At 45.2% G+C, this 19,042-nt stretch overlaps 1 protein-coding gene across 7 annotated transcripts in view; it reads right to left on the bottom strand.

The window, feature by feature from the left end:
• The window catches only part of LOC106574656 (prolactin receptor), a 46,149-nt gene that overhangs the window by 8,420 nt on the left and 18,687 nt on the right, over nt 1–19,042 (bottom strand). For 5 of the 7 annotated variants that reach the window (XM_045698000.2, XM_045697997.2, XM_045697995.2 and 2 more), the window contains 3 exons: nt 15,820–15,932; nt 5,173–5,314; nt 837–1,006 (listed from right to left, as the gene is read on the bottom strand). In XM_045698000.2, the coding sequence (XP_045553956.1) occupies nt 837–1,006; nt 5,173–5,314; nt 15,820–15,910 (403 nt within the window). In that variant the 5' untranslated portion in view covers nt 15,911–15,932. Of the gene's footprint in view, nt 1–836; nt 1,007–5,172; nt 5,315–15,819; nt 15,933–17,536; nt 17,927–19,042 lie in introns of those variants that run through there. The other 2 variants (XM_082963017.1, XM_082963016.1) reach the window with 2 other exon arrangements.

Raw genomic sequence — 19,042 nt, 5'->3', positions numbered from 1 at the left:
GTCTATATCACCCTGTACCTATATCAGCCACATCCAGACAGTGGTCTATATCACCCTGTACCTATATCAGCCACGTCCAGACAGTGGTCTATATCACCCTGTACCTATATCATCCACATCCAGACAGTGGTCTATATCACCCTGTACCTATATCAGCCACATCCAGACAGTGGTCTATATCACCCTGTACCTATATCAGCCACATCCAGACAGTGGTCTATATCACCCTGTACCTATATCATCCACATCCAGACAGTGGTCTATATCACCCTGTACCTATATCAGCCACATCCAGACAGTGGTCTATATCACCCTGTACCTATATCAGCCACATCCAGACAGTGGTCTATATCACCCTGTACCTATATCAGCCACATCCAGACAGTGGTCTATATCACCCTGTACCTATATCATCCACATCCAGACAGTGGTCTATATCACCCTGTACCTATATCAGCCACATCCAGACAGTGGTCTATATCACCCTGTACCTATATCAGCCACATCCAGACAGTGGTCTATATCACCCTGTACCTATATCATCCACATCCAGACAGTGGTCTATATCACCCTGTACCTATATCAGCCACATCCAGACAGTGATTTATATCACCCTGTTTCCTATATCAGCCACGTCCAGACAGTGGTCTATATCACCCTGTACCTATATCAGCCACATCCAGACAGTGATTTATATCTCCCTGTACCTATATCAGCCACGTCCAGACAGGGGTCTATATCACCCTGTACCTATATCAGCCACGTCCAGACAGTGGTCTATATCACCCTGTACCTATATCAGCCACATCCAGACAGTGGTCTATATCACCCTGTACCTATATCAGCCACGTCCAGACAGTGGTCCTTGGAGCTGAACACTCTGTGGGAGGTCCTGGCCATCACGTTCATGCAGTATATGGTCCAGATGGATGTGTGGCCACTGTCAAAGTGACAACTGTTGGGGCCGCCCGTTACATAGTCTGGACACTCACGCCTCGGCCCCTTTCTGTGACAAACAAGAAAGGAATGATATGGTCAATTCAATTCAACTCAACTAATTTATTTTAATGAATACAGTCTCTTAGGGTACATTGTTACTACACGATGTGATAGAATGAAAATACCTGCAGTTACTGGGGAAAAAAGCCTTGAAATTAAAAATTAATCTTAGAGTATTTCAAGGCGTTTTCTTTATGAATGCAGGATTTTATCCTCTACCAATCCTGCAACAAGGAGAGTACAAGGTGTGTACTGTGTATATATACAGTATATCGTACATGGTGTGTGTATATATACAGTATATAGTTCATGGTGTGTATATATACGGTATATAGTACCTGGTGTGTGTATATATACAGTATTGTCACAAAATCCTTCGTTGTGTTGCAGGGAAGACCAAAATGCAGCGGAGTTGTGGATACTCATATTTTAATTAACAAAAAAAGAGTAACGCATCCACTTGACAAAACAATAAATGATACCCACAACACTAAACAGTTTTGCAGGCTCACCAACGCAGTGCAAAAACAACTACCCACAAAACCAAGTGACAAACATACTCCTACATATATGACTCCCAATCAGGAACAACGATCCCCAGCTGTTCCTGATCAGGAGTCACAAGACCAACACAGAACAATCACACACACAAGACTGCCACGTCCTGACCCCAAAACTACTACAACAGCTCCATCTGCTGGTCAGGACGTGACAGTACCCCCCCTCAAGGTGCAGACCCCGGAATGCACCTAACAACAAAAAAAACACCAACAAACAAAATCCCAACAAAACCCATAAACAATAACCCCTAAACAATAAGGGAGGGAAGGGATGGTGGCTGCCGTCAACGACGGCACTGTGCTACACCCTCCCTCCCCAACCCACCTATCCTGGAGGTGGCTCAGGTGCAGGATGTGGACCTTGCTCCACCCTCGGCGTCGCCCACTTCGGTGGCGCCGATAGCTGCGCCAGGCAGACGGACCCCTCGGGCTGGGCCGGAGGACAGGAGGGCCCCTCGGGCTGGGCCGGGGGACAGGAGGGCCCCTCGGGCTGGGCCGGGGGACAGGAGGGCCCCTCGGGCTGGGCCGGGGCCTGGGGACAGGAGGGCCCCTCGGGCTGGGCCGGGGGACAGGAGGGCCCCTCGGGCTGGGCCGGGGGACAGGAGGGCCCCTCGGGCTGGGCCGGGGTACAGGAGGGCCCCTCGGGCTGGGCCGGGGGACAGGAGGGCCCCTCGGGCTAGGCCGGAGGGCAGGAGGGCCCCTCGGGCTGGGCCGGAGGGCAGTCTGGCCCCTCGGGCCAGACTCCGGCAGTCTGGCCACTCCGGCAGTTCAGCGCAGTCTGGCCACTCCGGCAGTTCAGCGCAGTCTGGCCACTCCGGCAGTTCAGCGCAGTCTGGCCACTCCGGCAGTTCAGCGCAGTCTGGCCACTCCGGCAGTTCAGCGCAGTCTGGCCACTCCGGCGACTGTTGACTGGCGGGCAGCTCCGACGACTGTTGACTGGCGGGCAGCTCCGACGACTGTTGACTGGCGGGCAGCTCCGACGACTGTTGACTGGCGGTCAGCTCCGACGACTGTTGACTGGCGGTCAGCTCCGGCGACTGTTGACTGGCGGGCAGCTCCGGCGACTGTTGACTGGCGGTCAGCTCCGACGACTGTTGACTGGCGGTCAGCTCCGACGACTGTTGACTGGCGGTCAGCTCCGACGACTGTTGACTGGCGGGCAGCTCTGACGACTGTTGACTGGCGGTCAGCTCCGGCGACTGTTGACTGGTGGTCAGCACTGGCGACTGTTGACTGGCGGTCAGCTCTGGCGACTGTTGACTGGCGAGGCTGGGCTGACGCACTAGACTCCTGATGCGTGGGGCTGGTACTGGACGTGCCAGCCTGGAGACACGCACCTCCATGCTAGTGCGTCTAGCGGGAAACACCGGACCGAAAGGGCGCACTGGCGGTCTTGAGCGCAGCGTTGGCATCACCCCTTCCGGCTCGATGCCTACTTCGCCCTGGCACATGCGGGGCGCTGGTACCTTGCCTACCGGCCTGAAAATCCCAGGCCTCACCACAGCCCCAACCCCAAAGCACAGGACCTGTCCAGTCTGCCCTACAAGGGTACGGGGAGCTGGCCTGGGGCTGTAATCTCGCCCCGCCAAATAGCCCTTGTGCCCCCCCCTAAAAAATTATTGGGGCTGCCTCTCGGGTTCTACCTGCCTCCCAGGCAGGTTGTCACAGTGGACCCGCAACTGCTCCCATGTCCAGTCAATCCTCTCCGTCAACACCTCCAGCGACCAGGAATCCATCACCTCCCGAGCGCGCTGCTTCCAACATTCCTCCCTCACTTGCCTCTGTCCTCTTCTCCGCTGCTTGGTCCTTTGGTGGTGGGTAGTTCTGTCACAAAATCCTTCGTTGTGTTGCAGGGAAGACCAAAATGCAGCGGAGTTGTGGATACTCATATTTTAATTAACAAAAAAAGAGTAACGCATCCACTTGACAAAACAATAAATGATACCCACAACACTAAACAGTTTTGCAGGCTCACCAACGCAGTGCAAAAACAACTACCCACAAAACCAAGTGACAAACATACTCCTACATATATGACTCCCAATCAGGAACAACGATCCCCAGCTGTTCCTGATCAGGAGTCACAAGACCAACACAGAACAATCACACACACAAGACTGCCACGTCCTGACCCCAAAACTACTACAACAGCTCCATCTGCTGGTCAGGACGTGACAAGTATATAGTACATGGTGTGTGTATATATACAGTATATAGTTCATGGTGTGTATATATACGGTATATAGTACCTGATGTGTGTATATACAGTGCCTTTGGAAAGTATTCAGACCCCTTGTCTTTTTCCACATTGTGTTACGTTACAGCCTTATTCTAAAATTGATTAAATAAAAAAAATCCCTCAGCAATCTACACACAATACACCATAATCACAAATTTTTGCACATTCATAAAAAACAAAACAGAAATACCTTATTTACATAAGTATTCAGACCCTTTGCTACGAGACTCGAAATTGAGCTCAGGTGCATCCTGTTTCCATTGATCGTCCTTGAGATGTTTCTACAACTTGATTGGAGTCCACCTGTGGTAAATTCAATTGATTGGACATGATTTGGAAAGGCACACACCTGTCTATATAAGGTCCCACAGTTGCCAGTGCATGTCAGAGCAAAAGCCATGATGTCTAAGGAATTGTCTGTGGAGCTTCGAGACAGGATTGCGTCGAGGCACAGATCTGGGGAAGGGTACCAAAACATTTATGCAGCAATGAAGGTCCCCAAGAACATAGAGGCCTCCATCGTTCTGAAATGGAAGAAGTATGGAACCACAAAGACTTTTCCTATAGCTGGCCACCCAGCCAAACTGAGCAATCGGGGGAGAAGGGCCTTGGTCTGGGAGGTGACCAAGAATCCAATGGTTACTCTGAAAGAGCTCCAGAGTTCCTCTGTGGAGATGGGAGAATCTTCCAGAAGGACAACCATCTCTGCAGCACTCCACCAATCAGGCCTTTATGGTAGAGTGGCCAGACGGAAGTCACTCCACAGTAAAAGGCACATGACAGCCCGCTTGGAGTTTGCCAAAAGGCACCTGAAGGACTCTCAGACCATGAGAAACAAGATTCTCTGGTCTGATGAAACCAAGATTGAACTCTTTGGCCTGAATGCCATGCGTCACGTCTGGAGGAAACCTGGCATCACTCCTACGGTGAAGCATGGTGGTGGCAGAATCATGCTGCGGGGATGTTTTTCAGCGGCAGCGACTGGGAGACAAGTCAGGATTGAGGGAAAGATGAACGGAGCAAAGTACAGAGAGATCCTTGATGAAAACCTGCTCCAGAGCACTCAGGACCTCAAACTGGGGCAAAGGTTCACCTTCCAACAAGACAACTACCCTAAGCACAACGCAGGAGTGGCTTCGGGGACAAGTCCCTGAATGTCCTTTAGAGGCCCAGCCAGATCCCGGACCTGAACCCGATTTAACATCTCTGGAGAGACCTGAAAATAGCTGTGTTTTCACTTTGTCATTATGGGGTATTGTGTGTAGATTGAGCAATATTTTTTTAATTTAATCCATTTTAGAATAAGGCTGTAACTTAATAAAATGTGGATCAAGGGGTCTGAATACGAATGCACTGTATAGCAATAGTACGTACTCTAAGGAGTAGGTGAGGCTGTAGGTGATGTTGTCGTCACTCTCGGAGTTGTTGTCAAGGGGATGCCACCAGCAGGTGAAGACCTCCATGTTGGGTGAGCGGCAGTAGTAGATGTGGGGCCGGGTCGTCACGGCAACAGCACCTGGGGGATAAAACGAGAGGTTAATGACTCTAACCGTCTCTATGGATATCTGCATTCACTGTCGTTTTTTTTCTAACAGACTGATATATTTTTCTATGCACTTTTTTGGTGAATACAAACAATTTATAAACATGAAGAAATACATGCCAAAATCATTCAGCTATCAAAATAATCCATATTATAATACGTCAGCCTCTTAACATTTCACCGGGCCTCTCAGGTGCCTTGGTTGTCAGAGCAACTCAAATCCAGGTTCATGACATTTGGACTATTGCAAAAAACTGTTAATCCAGGTTTATGACATTTGGGCAAACGCTAAAAACTGTTAATCCGTTAACCATTATAGAAGCTCACAAAGGGTGAGGTGAGTTTGTCTGGATGGCGATGCTGGAACAACCCCATGTGATACAAACTAAGGAAGTTTGAACACTAGTGTTTTGTGAAGTTATTTTCTTCTTATGTCATTGAACTCGAAACAGAGATCTCATATGTTTGAAAACAAACAGTTGTAAAGCATAGCACACACACTGAAGGGGGGGTCTAGTTGCACTAAAAACAAGTTGAAGCTAATATACAGGTTGGTCTTATGACTCTTGTTGAGAGAAGCAGCCGGTAGGAAACTGAACTGGACCCCAAATCAAACAGCAGGACCTCGTGAGAAGGATTACATCTCCAACAGTGACACTCGGGCTAACTGGAACAAACAGTTACTGTTTAAATCTCTTTATTTCCCTGAAGAAGCACATTATGTAAGTTACAGTGACGTGGACACATGAGATAAACATTGTATAGACAGTACATTTTGCTTTAATGATTAACCCATGATATGTTTTATGAGGCTATTAAACCATGACAAGTTTTATGGGGCTAATGAACATGACCGTCTTGAATAAGGCTGTTCAATTGACAGTTAATGTTCTATGTATTTCCCATGTCAGGAAATACTGTGTTTTTGAGGCAGTACGGTAGTGACAGACTGACTGTCACACACACACACACACACACACACACACACACACACACACACACACACACACACACACACACACCCCCCCCCCCCCCCCCCCCCCCCCCCCCCCCCCCCCCTGCTGTGGAGGTGCATGCAGGTAACATCTGTTGAGAGACTTATAATGAGGTGAGGTCACTAGAGAGAACAGGCCTTGACCTACCCATTGTCTAATGACTGACTGAGATTACTGGTCCATGTGATAGGCCTGTATAACAGTACAGACACTGTGCTGTACTTTAGATATATATTACATTGGCAGTTTCCTATTCATAGGCGCTTGGCAGTGTTTGAGGCACACGTACAGTGCATTCGGAAAGTATTCAGACCCCTTCCCCTTTTCCACATTTTGTTATGTTATAGCCTTATTCTAAAATTAATTCAATTTAAAAAAATCCTCACCAATCTACACACAATACCCCACAACTACAAACCGAAAACAGCTTTTTAGATTTTTTTTCTAATTTATTAAAAATAAAAAATCTGAAATATCTTATTTACATAAGTATGAATTTGAGGCACATATTGAGTTATTCATGACAACAACGAACAAAATGAAAACAGGGTCTATATACCAAGTCAACATACATACTGGTATGTCATCCAGAGGGTCAATATACCAAGTCAACATACATACTGGTGTGTCATCCAGAGGGTCAATATACCAAGTCAACATACATACTGGTGTGTCAACCAGAGGGTCAATATACTGGTAGGAGGAGCGATAGGAGGACGGTCTCATTGATGACGTGGATGTCAGGTTGGATTAAATGCGGAAGACTTCAGTTGAATGCATTCAGTTGTACAACTGACTATGTATCCCTCTTTCCCTTTCCTTTCATTGTAATGGCTGCAATGGAATAAATGGAACTTTGACTCTATTACATCCTCCTATAGCTCCTCCCACCATCCTCCTAGGGTGTCAAAATACAGTAGCGCTATATGCCAGTGTTTGTGGGTGGGGTCTCATTGTCTGAGCGAGATTAGCTGTCTGTAGGTGACGTGTGTGTGCACGTGTGTATGTGGGTATGTGTGTACACGTGGGTGTATGCAACTAACACTGTTACTGTAGTGAATAGCCATTACCCTCTGGTGAATCCCAGCTGCAGATATCAGTAAACAGGAAGTAGAGGAAACTAGATTTAGAAAAAGGACGACAATGCCTCTGAAGATGTTCCTCCTCTCTACGTCTTCTACCATTCATGTGATCTGGATTTTCTCCCTTCCTTCCCTCTTGGGCAATGCAGTAATCACCTTACTGTGGCATGTATTTCCCATTCCAGTCTCAACTATACCCTGTCTGGGTTGGTTCAATACCATGGTTCTCCCTCCAGCACTAACCTACCCTACACACAGTCCTACGTCAACTCAGCTGTCAGTGCCACTAAAGCAGACAGCAACAACCCCCTTCTGTGGTTTGATGGTTCAACTACTTCAGTACCGGGGCTGTGAGAGCTTACCTCAACTAACTGAGAGCTCCACTACATATTAGACTATGAACAAGCAGCTGACAGCTTACCTCCACTACATATTAGACTATGAACAAGCAGCTGAGAGCTTACCTCCACTACATATTAGACTATGAACAAGCAGCTGACAGCTTACCTCCACTACATATTAGACTATGAACAAGCAGCTGAGAGCTTACCTCCACTACATATTAGACTATGAACAAGCAGCTGACAGCTTACCTCCACTACATATTAGACTATGAACAAGCAGCTGACAGCTTACCTCCACTACATATTAGACTATGAACAAGCAGCTGAGAGCTTACCTCCACTACATATTAGACTATGAACAACCAGCTGAGAGCTCCACTACATATTAGACTATGAACAACCAGCTGAGAGCTTACCTCCACTATATATTAGATTATGAACAACCAGCTGACAGCTTACCTCCACTACATATTAGATTATGAACAACCAGCTGAGAGCTTACCTCCACTACATATTAGACTATGAACAAGCAGCTGAGAGCTTACCTCCACTACATATTAGACTATGAACAAGCAGCTGACAGCTTACCTCCACTACATATTAGACTATGAACAAGCAGCTGAGAGCTCCACTACATATTAGACTATGAACAACCAGCTGAGAGCTCCACTACATATTAGACTATGAACAACCAGCTGAGAGCTTACCTCCACTATATATTAGATTATGAACAACCAGCTGACAGCTTACCTCCACTACATATTAGATTATGAACAACCAGCTGAGAGCTTACCTCCACTACATATTAGACTATGAACAAGCAGCTGACAGCTTACCTCCACTACATATTAGACTATGAACAACCAGCTGAGAGCTCCACTACATATTAGACTATGAACAACCAGCTGAGAGCTTACCTCCACTACATATTAGATTATGAACAACCAGCTGAGAGCTCCACTACATATTAGACTATGAACAACCAGCTGAAAGCTTACCTCCGCTACATATTAGACTATGAACAACCAGCTGAGAGCTTACCTCCACTACATATTAGACTATGAACAAGCAGCTGAGAGCTTACCTCCACTACATATTAGACTATGAACAACCAGCTGAAAGCTCCACTACATATTAGACTATGAACAACCAGCTGAGAGCTTACCTCCACTACATATTAGATTATGAACAACCAGCTGAGAGCTTACCTCCACTACATATTAGATTATGAACAACCAGCTGAGAGCTCCACTACATATTAGACTATGAACAACCAGCTGAGAGCTCCACTACATATTAGATTATGAACAACCAGCTGAGAGCTCCACTACATATTAGACTATGAACAACCAGCTGAAAGCTCCACTACATATTAGATTATGAACAACCAGCTGAGAGCTTACCTCCACTACATATTAGACTATGAACAACCAGCTGAGAGCTTACCTCCTCTATATATTAGACTATGAACGACCTGCTGAGAGCTTACCTCTGCTACATATTAGACTATGAACAATCAGCTGAGAGCTCCACTACATATTAGACTATGAACAACCAGCTGAGAGCTAACCTCCACTAAATATTAGACTATGAACAACCAGCTGAGAACTAACCTCCGCTACATATTAGACTATGAACGACTAGCTTTGAGTTTACCTCCGCTACGTATTAGACTTTGAACAACCAGCTGAGAGCTTACCTCCACTACATTTAGACTATGAACAACCAGCTGAGAGCTTACCTCCGCTACATATTAGACTATGAACAACCGGCTGAGAACTTACCTCCACTACATATTAGACTATGAACAACCAGCTTAGAGCTTACCTCCACTACATATTAGACTATGAACAACCAGCTGAGAGCTTACCTCCACTACATATTAGACTATGAACAACCGGCTGAGAGCTCCACTACATATTAGACTATGAACAACCAGCTGAGAGCTTACCTCCGCTACGTATTAGACTATGAACAACCAGCTGAGAGCTTACCTCCGCTATGTATTAGACTATGAACAAGCAGCTGAGAGCTTACCTCCGCTACGTATTAGACTATGAACAACCAGCTGAGAGCTCCACTACATTTAGACTATGAACAACCAGCTGAGAGCTTACCTCCGCTACATATTAGACTATGAACAACCAGCTGAGAGCTTACCTCCACTACATATTAGACTATGAACAACCAGCTGAGAGCTCCACTACATATTAGACTATGAACAACCAGCTGAGAGCTTACCTCCGCTACATATTAGACTATGAACAACCAGCTGAGAGCTTACCTCCACTACATATTAGACTATGAACAACCAGCTGAGAGCTTACCTCCGCTACGTATTAGACTATGAACAACCAGCTGAGAGCTCCACTACCTATTGGACTATGAACAACCAGCTGAGAGCTTACCTCCACTACATATTAGACTATGAACGACTAGCTTGCTGTACCTCCACTGTATTAGTGCTATGACTGTGGTCATAGAGGGGCTGTGCTGTGAGAGCTTACCTCCACTGTATTAGTGCTATGACTGTGGTCATAGAAGGGCTGTGCTGTGAGAGCTTACCTCCACTGTATTAGTGCTATGACTGTGGTCATAGAGGGGCTGTGCTGTGAGAGCTTACCTCCACTGTATTAGTGCTATGACTGTGGTCATAGAGGGACTGTGCTGTGAGAGCTTACCTCCACTGTATTAGTGCTATGACTTTGGTCATAGAGGGGCTGTGCTGTGAGAGCTTACCTCCACTGTATTAGTGCTATGACTGTGGTCATAGAGGGGCTGTGCTGTGAGAGCTTACCTCCACTGCATTAGCACTATTAGGTGCAGTAGTCACAACACTAGTTAGAGACGGTCAGTGCTTAATTGAGTAGGATACAGAATACCTTAGACAAATTAGACAGGTCCAGTCAGAGTAAGGTCATTGTTCATGTGACCTGTTCACCAGATAAGTGTCACTGACTTCAGTAGTACTGTTGCAACATATACTGTAGGCAACCCATCATAACACTTACTGTACCTACAACATATACTGTAGGCAACCCATCATAACACTTACTGTAACTACACCATATACCGTAGGCAACCCATCATAACACTTACTGTAACTACAACATATACCGTAGGCAACCCATCATAACACTTACTGTAACTACAACATATACAGCAGGCAACCCATCATAATACTTACTGTAACTACACCATATACTGTAGGCAACCCATCATAACACTTACTGTAACTACACCATATACCGCAGGCAACCCATCATAATACTTACTGTAACTACACCATATACAGCAGGCAACCCATCATAATACTTACTGTAACTACAACATATACAGCAGGCAACCCATCATAATACTTACTGTAACTACAACATATACAGCAGGCAACCCATCATAACACTTACTGTAACTACAACATATATAGTAGGCAACCCATCATAACACTTACTGTAACTACAACATATACAGCAGGCAACCCATCATAATACTTACTGTAACTACACCATATACCGTAGGCAACCCATCATAACACTCACTGTAACTACACCATATACAGCAGGCAACCCATCATAATACTTACTGTAACTACACCATATACCGTAGGCAACCCATCATAACATTTACTGTAACTACAACATATACAGCAGGCAACCCATCATAATACTTACTGTAACTACACCATATACTGTAGGCAACCCATCATAATACTTACTGTAACTACAACATATACAGTAGGCAACCCATCATAACACTTACTGTAACTACAACATATACCGTAGGCAACCCATCATAACACTTACTGTAACTACAACATATACAGCAGGCAACCCATCATAATACTTACTGTAACTACACCATATACTGTAGGCAACCCATCATAATACTTACTGTAACTACAACATATACCGTAGGCAACCCATCATAATACTTACTGTAACTACAACATATATAGTAGGCAACCCATCATAACACTTACTGTAACTACAACATATATAGTAGGCAACCCATCATAACACTTACTGTAACTACAACATATACAGCAGGCAACCCATCATAATACTTACTGTAACTACACCATATACCGTAGGCAACCCATCATAATACTTACTGTAACTACACCATATACAGCAGGCAACCCATCATAATACTTACTGTAACTACACCATATACTGTAGGCAACCCATCATAACACTTACTGTAACTACACCATATACCGTAGGCAACCCATCATAATACTTACTGTAACTACAACATATACTGTAGGCAACCCATCATAACACTTACTGTAACTACAACATATACAGCAGGCAACCCATCATAATACTTACTGTAACTACACCATATACCGTAGGCAACCCATCATAATACTTACTGTAACTACACCATATACAGCAGGCAACCCATCATAATACTTACTGTAACTACAACATATACAGCAGGCAACCCATCATAATACTTACTGTAACTACAACATATACTGTAGGCAACCCATCATAATACTTACTGTAACTACAACATATACAGCAGGCAACCCATCATAATACTTACTGTAACTACAACATTTACAGCAGGCAACCCATCATAATACTTACTGTAACTACAACATATACAGAATTTATACAGAATTTATACATACATACATACATACATACATACATACATACATACATACATACATACAGTACCAGTCAAAAGTTTGGACACACCCACTACTCATTCAAGGGTTTTTCTTTATTTTTACTATTTTCTACATTGTAGAATAAAAACTATGAAATAACACATATGGAATCATGTAGTAACCAAAAAAGTGTTAAACAAATCAAAATATATTTCAGATTCTTCAAAGTAGCCACCCTTTGCCTTGATGACAGCTTTGCACACTCTTGGCATTCTCTCAACCAGGTTCATGAGGAATGCTTTTCCAATAGTCTTGAAGGAGTTCCCATATACGCTGAGCACGTTGGCTCCTTTTACTTCACTATGTGGTCCAACTCATCCCAAACCATCTCAATTGGGTTGAGGTCCGGTGATTGTGGAGGCCAGGTCATCTGATGAAACACTCCATCACTCTTCTTCTTCTTACACAACCTGGAGGTGTGTTTTGGTCATTGTTCTGTTGAAAAACAATGATAGTCTCACTAAGCACAAATCAGATGGGATGGCGTATCGCTGCAGAAGGCTGTTGTAGCCATGCTGGTTAAGTGCGCCTTGAATTCTAAATAAATCCGTGACAGTGTCAAAAGCAAAGCACCCCCACACCATCACACCTCCTCCTCCATGCTTCATGGTGGGAACCACACATGCAGAGATCATCCGTTCATCTACTTTGCGTCTCACAAAGACAGCGGTTGGAACCAAAAATCTCAAATTTGGACTCATCAGACCAAAGGACAGATTTCCACCGGTCTAATGTTCATTGCTCGTGTTTCTTGGCCCAAGCACGTCTCTTCTTATTATTGGTGCCCTTTAGTAGTGGTTTCTTTGCAGCAATTCGACCACGAAGGCCTGATTCACGCCATCTCCTCTGAACAGTTGATATTGAGATGTGTCTGTTACTTAAACTCTGTGAAGTATTTATTTGGGCTGCAATCTGAGGTGCAGTTAATTCTAATGAACTTATCCTCTGCAGCAGAGGTAATTCTGGGTCTTCCTGTTCTGTCAAAAGGGAATGTATTGTACTGTACTGTACTGGCCACATTGTCCATGATGAGTTTCCCACTGTGAGTTCTGAAGTGGTGCAGGGTACACAGACCAGACAATGTAGGACGTAGTAGAATAGACAGCCTTCATGTCCTTCTCTCCACCCTATTCTCCCTGAATGAGTTTAAATGCAGACACATTATCTGATGATGATAAACTCATGTAAGAGGAAGATGGTGGACAGAAGAAATAGTCTAATACACCGTTACCTTAGCTCAACAACTGCTGCCTTACTTTAACAACTAGCAGGCTAAGCAGATGGCTTAACCAGGAACAAACTGGTACCTCACCAGCTCAGCTAAGCATATGATTATTCAGTCTCTTCCATAAACCGATATCAAGGTTTAACCAGACCAGCTGTCTTCCTCCCTCTGCAGAGGCAGCGTTGCTATGTCCGTGGAGGCCGGCAGGCAGGTCGGCCTGATATATAATTCACACCTCATGTTCTGTTTTATTCACTGAACAAGCAGCGAAGAGCAGGGTATCACACAAATGACAAGCTGACGACCAGGTTCCACTATGAGAGGATTGCTGCCTGCCCCACATCTGTTACTCAGACTGGAGGGGGAACGAGACAACAGAATTAGGAGCACTGCCTGCTTTTGTTTCAGTTAAATGTTTTCCACAGAAAGGATGAAAATGCTGCGTAATAAACCCAAGTCCTGGTCGACAAGAGTGTGGACTGTGGAGGCATTTTTACATCCTAGAATAATTGATTAGAAATTGAACTAGTTATCTAATTATTGATTTAACTAATCAGCAGGCCCGTGATTAGTTTAATCAGGTGGTGATGCACTGACTGTAACTAAAACCTGGGTAACACCTGGACTGAAGAACACTGTTGTAAAGTATTCCACACTACAAAAGAACAAACAACAACATCGGAAGTCCCTGGGCCGTTTCTAAAGAGAGCCGCCAGCAAGACATTTGTTCTTAAGCATGGCAGTGGCTGATTCAATGGGGCACACTGTGCTCTCTGTGTCGACTTCTGAGAATTTAGACATTTTTCTCTTGAACTGAACGCTGCTCAACAAACAACAAACGGTGCCATACAGACTGAACCTATGGAACGACAGGAATTACCTCCTTTGCCCAAACAAAGTGGAACGGGAGGCACCAGAAATAGAATCCAATGTCAATTGGACCGCAATGTTGCGACTACTGCACAGAGAGGCACACAGAGACACAGATACAGCCAAAGAGATACACAGAGACACCCACAGAGATACACAGAGACACCCACAGAGACACCCACAGAAATACACAGAGAGACGGAAAGAGATACACAGAGGCACCCACAGAGATACACAGAGACACCCAAAGAGATACACAGAGACACCCAAAGAGATACATACTGTAGAGACACCCACAGAGATACACAGAGACACCAACAGAGATACACAGAGACACCCACAGAGATACACAGAGACACCCACAGAGATACACAGAGATTCACAGAGACACCCACAGAGATTCACAGAGACACCCACAGAGATACACAGAGACACCCAAAGAGATACACAGAGACACCCACAGAGATACACAGAGACACCCAAAGAGATACACAGAGACACCCACAGAGATACACAGAGACACCCACAGAGATACACAGAGACACCCACAGAGATACACAGAGACACCCAAAGAGATACACAGAGACACCCACAGAGATACACAGAGACACCCACAGAGATACACAGTGACACCCACAGAGATACACAGAGACACCCACAGAGATACACAGAGATACACAGAGACACCCACAGAGATACACAGAGACACCCAAAGAGATACACAGAGACACCCACAGAGATACACAGAGATTCACAGAGACACCCATAGAGATACACAGAGATACACAGAGATACACACAGAGATACACAGAGACACCGACAGAGATACACAGAGATTCACAGAGACACCCACAGAGATATACAGAGACACCCAAAGAGATACACAGAGACACCCAAAGAGATACACAGAGATTCACAGAGACACCCACAGAGATACACAGAGACACCCACAGAGATACACAGAGACACCCACAGAGATACACAGTGACACCCACAGAGATACACAGAGATTCACAGAGACACCCACAGAGATACACAGAGACACCCAAAGAGATACACAGAGACACCCAAAGAGATACACAGAGATTCACAGAGACACCCACAGAGATACACAGAGACACCCACAGAGATACACAGAGACACCCACAGAGATACACAGTGACACCCACAGAGATACACAGAGGACACCCACAGAGATACACAGAGGCACCCACAGAGACACACAAGGACAGTCTATCTAGTGGACTTTGAGGTCAGGGTGTAGTGGGTCGTGTGACTCACCGTCTCCGTGGTCATTGTCTGGCTGTAGAAGGTTCTGGGTCAGGGCACTGCATGCTACCCCGGGCAGGACAAGGACCAGCAGCCACAGCATCACACAGCTGTTCTCCAACGATCTGCCAACACACACGCACGCACGCACCCACACCCACACCCACACCCCCACACACACACACACCACACACACACACACACACACACACACACACTACAGTTACACATCTGACTGTGGGACCACTGTGTATTTATATAGTCAACAACATCTGGGTTCAGCCCCTGATTCAAATCCCCCTGGGAACAGATGGACCTGTGTGTTCCTGTGCCTGTGTATAATTTCCTGGGTCAAGTCTGACAAGCCCAAGCCAGTGCCTCTCATCTCAAGACTATTCATGATGGCAGACTTGGAGTTAAATAGAGCTAGAGAGTAGTAGCTTATTCTACTAATCAAGACTAGTGTACATTTATTCAGTTATAGAAGCCCCTTGGAAAATACCACAGAGCTCACTCAGTCATGTAGGACCGGCCAGCCACAAAGCCATCATTGTCCAATGTTAGCTCTGAGGGGCTAATTATTTAATTTGGCTGTCTGGTTATCAGGGGTAAGTAAAGATAAACACGGTAAATAAAAGTTAAGTCAATGTATTTTTAATATTACTCAAAGGTGCTCATTCTAATTTCCTAAACTTTCACTTTAAGGACAGTTTTTGTTATTCTGAGGTAATTTCAGTGTTCCTAGTTTACTGTTACTGTTGGTGGTGGACTGTTGGGGTTGTTTGAGGCTGTTTAGAGGGTCATCTTGTGACACAGCAGTCAGAACATGGTGACACGTGTTCCGACAAAGCCCAGTAAAGTGTGAGCATTTGAGCCCTAGATATCAAGCCTTTTAGAATTATACTCTAAAGACAAATACTGCACCAAAAGAGCTTAACAGCTTAAAACGGACATCAAGAAAGACAAGAGATTTGCTCCAATCAACTCCCACCGGTCCCTATGTCATCAGACGCTGGGGATAATCGGCTTTTTGATCTGTGGCTGAAGAAAGTCACCTGCCTCTCCTTCTCTAACCCCAGCCCCTGCCCTCGGCCTCTATCCCCCAGGGCTACACTCTTATATAAAAGGGTTCCAAAAGGGTTCTTCAGCTGTCCCCATAGAAGAAACCTTTTTTGTTCCAAATATAACCCTTTTTGGTTTCAGGTAGAATTCTTTTGGGTTCTAAATGGAACTCAAACGGGTTCTACCTGCAACCAAAAAGGGTTCTTCAAAGGGTTTTCCTATGGGGACAGCCGAAGAACCATTTCAAGAGTGTACGTCACTGCTCAAACCCCTGATCCACTCAGAGGCTGGTGCTTTTTGCCCCCACCCGCATCCTTCACCAAGCAACCCCTTCCTTCTACCCCTCCTTCCCAAGCTGCAGCCCCACAGCTTGGGCTGCCCTCAGGAGCTGGAGGATAAGAAAGGATCGGCTGTCTCTCATTCTCTCAATTCAATTCCATTCAAAGGGCTTTACTGGCATGGGAAACATATGTTTACATAGTAGATAACAAACAAAAGTGAAATAAACAATAAAAAAAAGAACTGTAAACATTACATTCACAAAAGTTCCAAAATAATAAAGACATTTCATATGTTATATTATGCCTATATACAGTGTTGTAGCGATGTGCAAACAGTTAAAGTACAAAAGGGAAAATAAATAAACATAAATATGGGTTGTATTTACAATGGTGTTTGTTCTTCACTGGTTGCTGTTATGCCCGGATCTGTTTCACCTGTTCTTGTGATTGTCTCCACCTCCTCCAGGTGTTGCTTATTTTCCCCAGTGTATTTATCCCTGTGTTTCCTGTCTCTCTGTGCCAGTTCGTCTTGTATGTTTCCAAGTCAACCAGCATTTTTCCCATTCTCCTGCTTTTTGCTATTCTCCTTTTTCTAGTCCTCCCAGTTTTGACCCTTGCCTGTTTCTGGACTCTGTACCCGCCTACCTGACCATTCTGCCTGCCTTGACCACGAGCCTGTCTGCCACTCTGTACCTCCTGGACTCTGATCTGGTTTTGACCTTTTGCCTGTCCACGACCATTCTCTTGCCTACTCCTTTGGATTAATAAACATTGTAAGACTCCAACCATCTGCCTCCTATGTCTTTATTTGGGTCTCGCCTTGTGCCTTGATAGTTGCCCTTTTCTTGTGGCAACAGGTCACACATCTTGCTGCTGTGATGGCACACTGTGGTATTTCACCCAATAGATATGGGAGTTTATCAAAATTGTAATTGTTTTCAAATTCTTTGTGGGTCTGTGTAATCTGAGGGAAATATGGTCTCTCTCTCTCTCCCGCTCTTATTCTGTCCCAAGCAGGAGCATCTGGTCACCCTGTAACACCTTATGAGTGACAGCGACCTACAGCTAGTGTTCAGCCAACCACAGGGATACACAATAACCCACTACCCTGAAAGGGGAATCCTTTTCAAATGAACCTGTTCATGCCCTCCCCTCTGCCGAGTGCTATGAGCTCTCCATGCCTTTTGGTCAACTGATCAACTGACCACCTGACTCAACAGACCAATTAGTAAAGACAACAGTTACACTGTAAAAACAATCCTGTGTCTGAATATTACTGCGTTATGACTGATTTATAAATATGCCCACTCATTGGCCACAAAGCCAACGGTCGGTTCAGTTGAACCTTGGAACAGTTGGATTTCATTCAAAAAGCATAGCTCTACCAGACACCAGTGTACTGTATTGTTACTGTATATATGAGTAACTCCACTTGACTGGTCTGGTGGGAGGCACTCACATGAGGTTTGCATGGTGAAGTAGGTTAAAAATGATGAACTATGTAGGGACTTAATGTCTGAGACAGCAGAACAGCATCCCAGACAACTGTCACAGGAACAGAACTAGCTCCTTGACCCTGTGCTATACACTGAGGGTACAAAACATTAGGAACACCTTCCTAATATTGAGTTGCACCACCTTTTGCACTCAGAACAGCCTCAATTCGTCAGGGCATGGACTCTACTAGGTGTCGAAAGCGTTCCACAGGGATGCTTTGACTCTAATACTTCCCACAGTTGTGTCAGATTGGCTGGATGTCCTTTGTGTGGTGGACCATTCTTGATACAAACGGGAAACTGTTCAGTGTTAAAAACCCAGCAGCGTGGCAGTTCTTGACACACTCAAACTAGTGCGCCTGGCACCTACTACCATACCCCATTCAAAAGGCACTT

The sequence above is a fragment of the Salmo salar genome, chromosome 16, assembly GCF_965601325.2.
Source record: "Salmo salar chromosome 16, fSalSal1, whole genome shotgun sequence".
Lineage (NCBI taxonomy): Eukaryota > Metazoa > Chordata > Actinopteri > Salmoniformes > Salmonidae > Salmo > Salmo salar.
The sequence above is the reverse complement of the archived record's forward strand: the minus strand, read 5'-3'. Positions and strand labels throughout refer to the sequence as shown.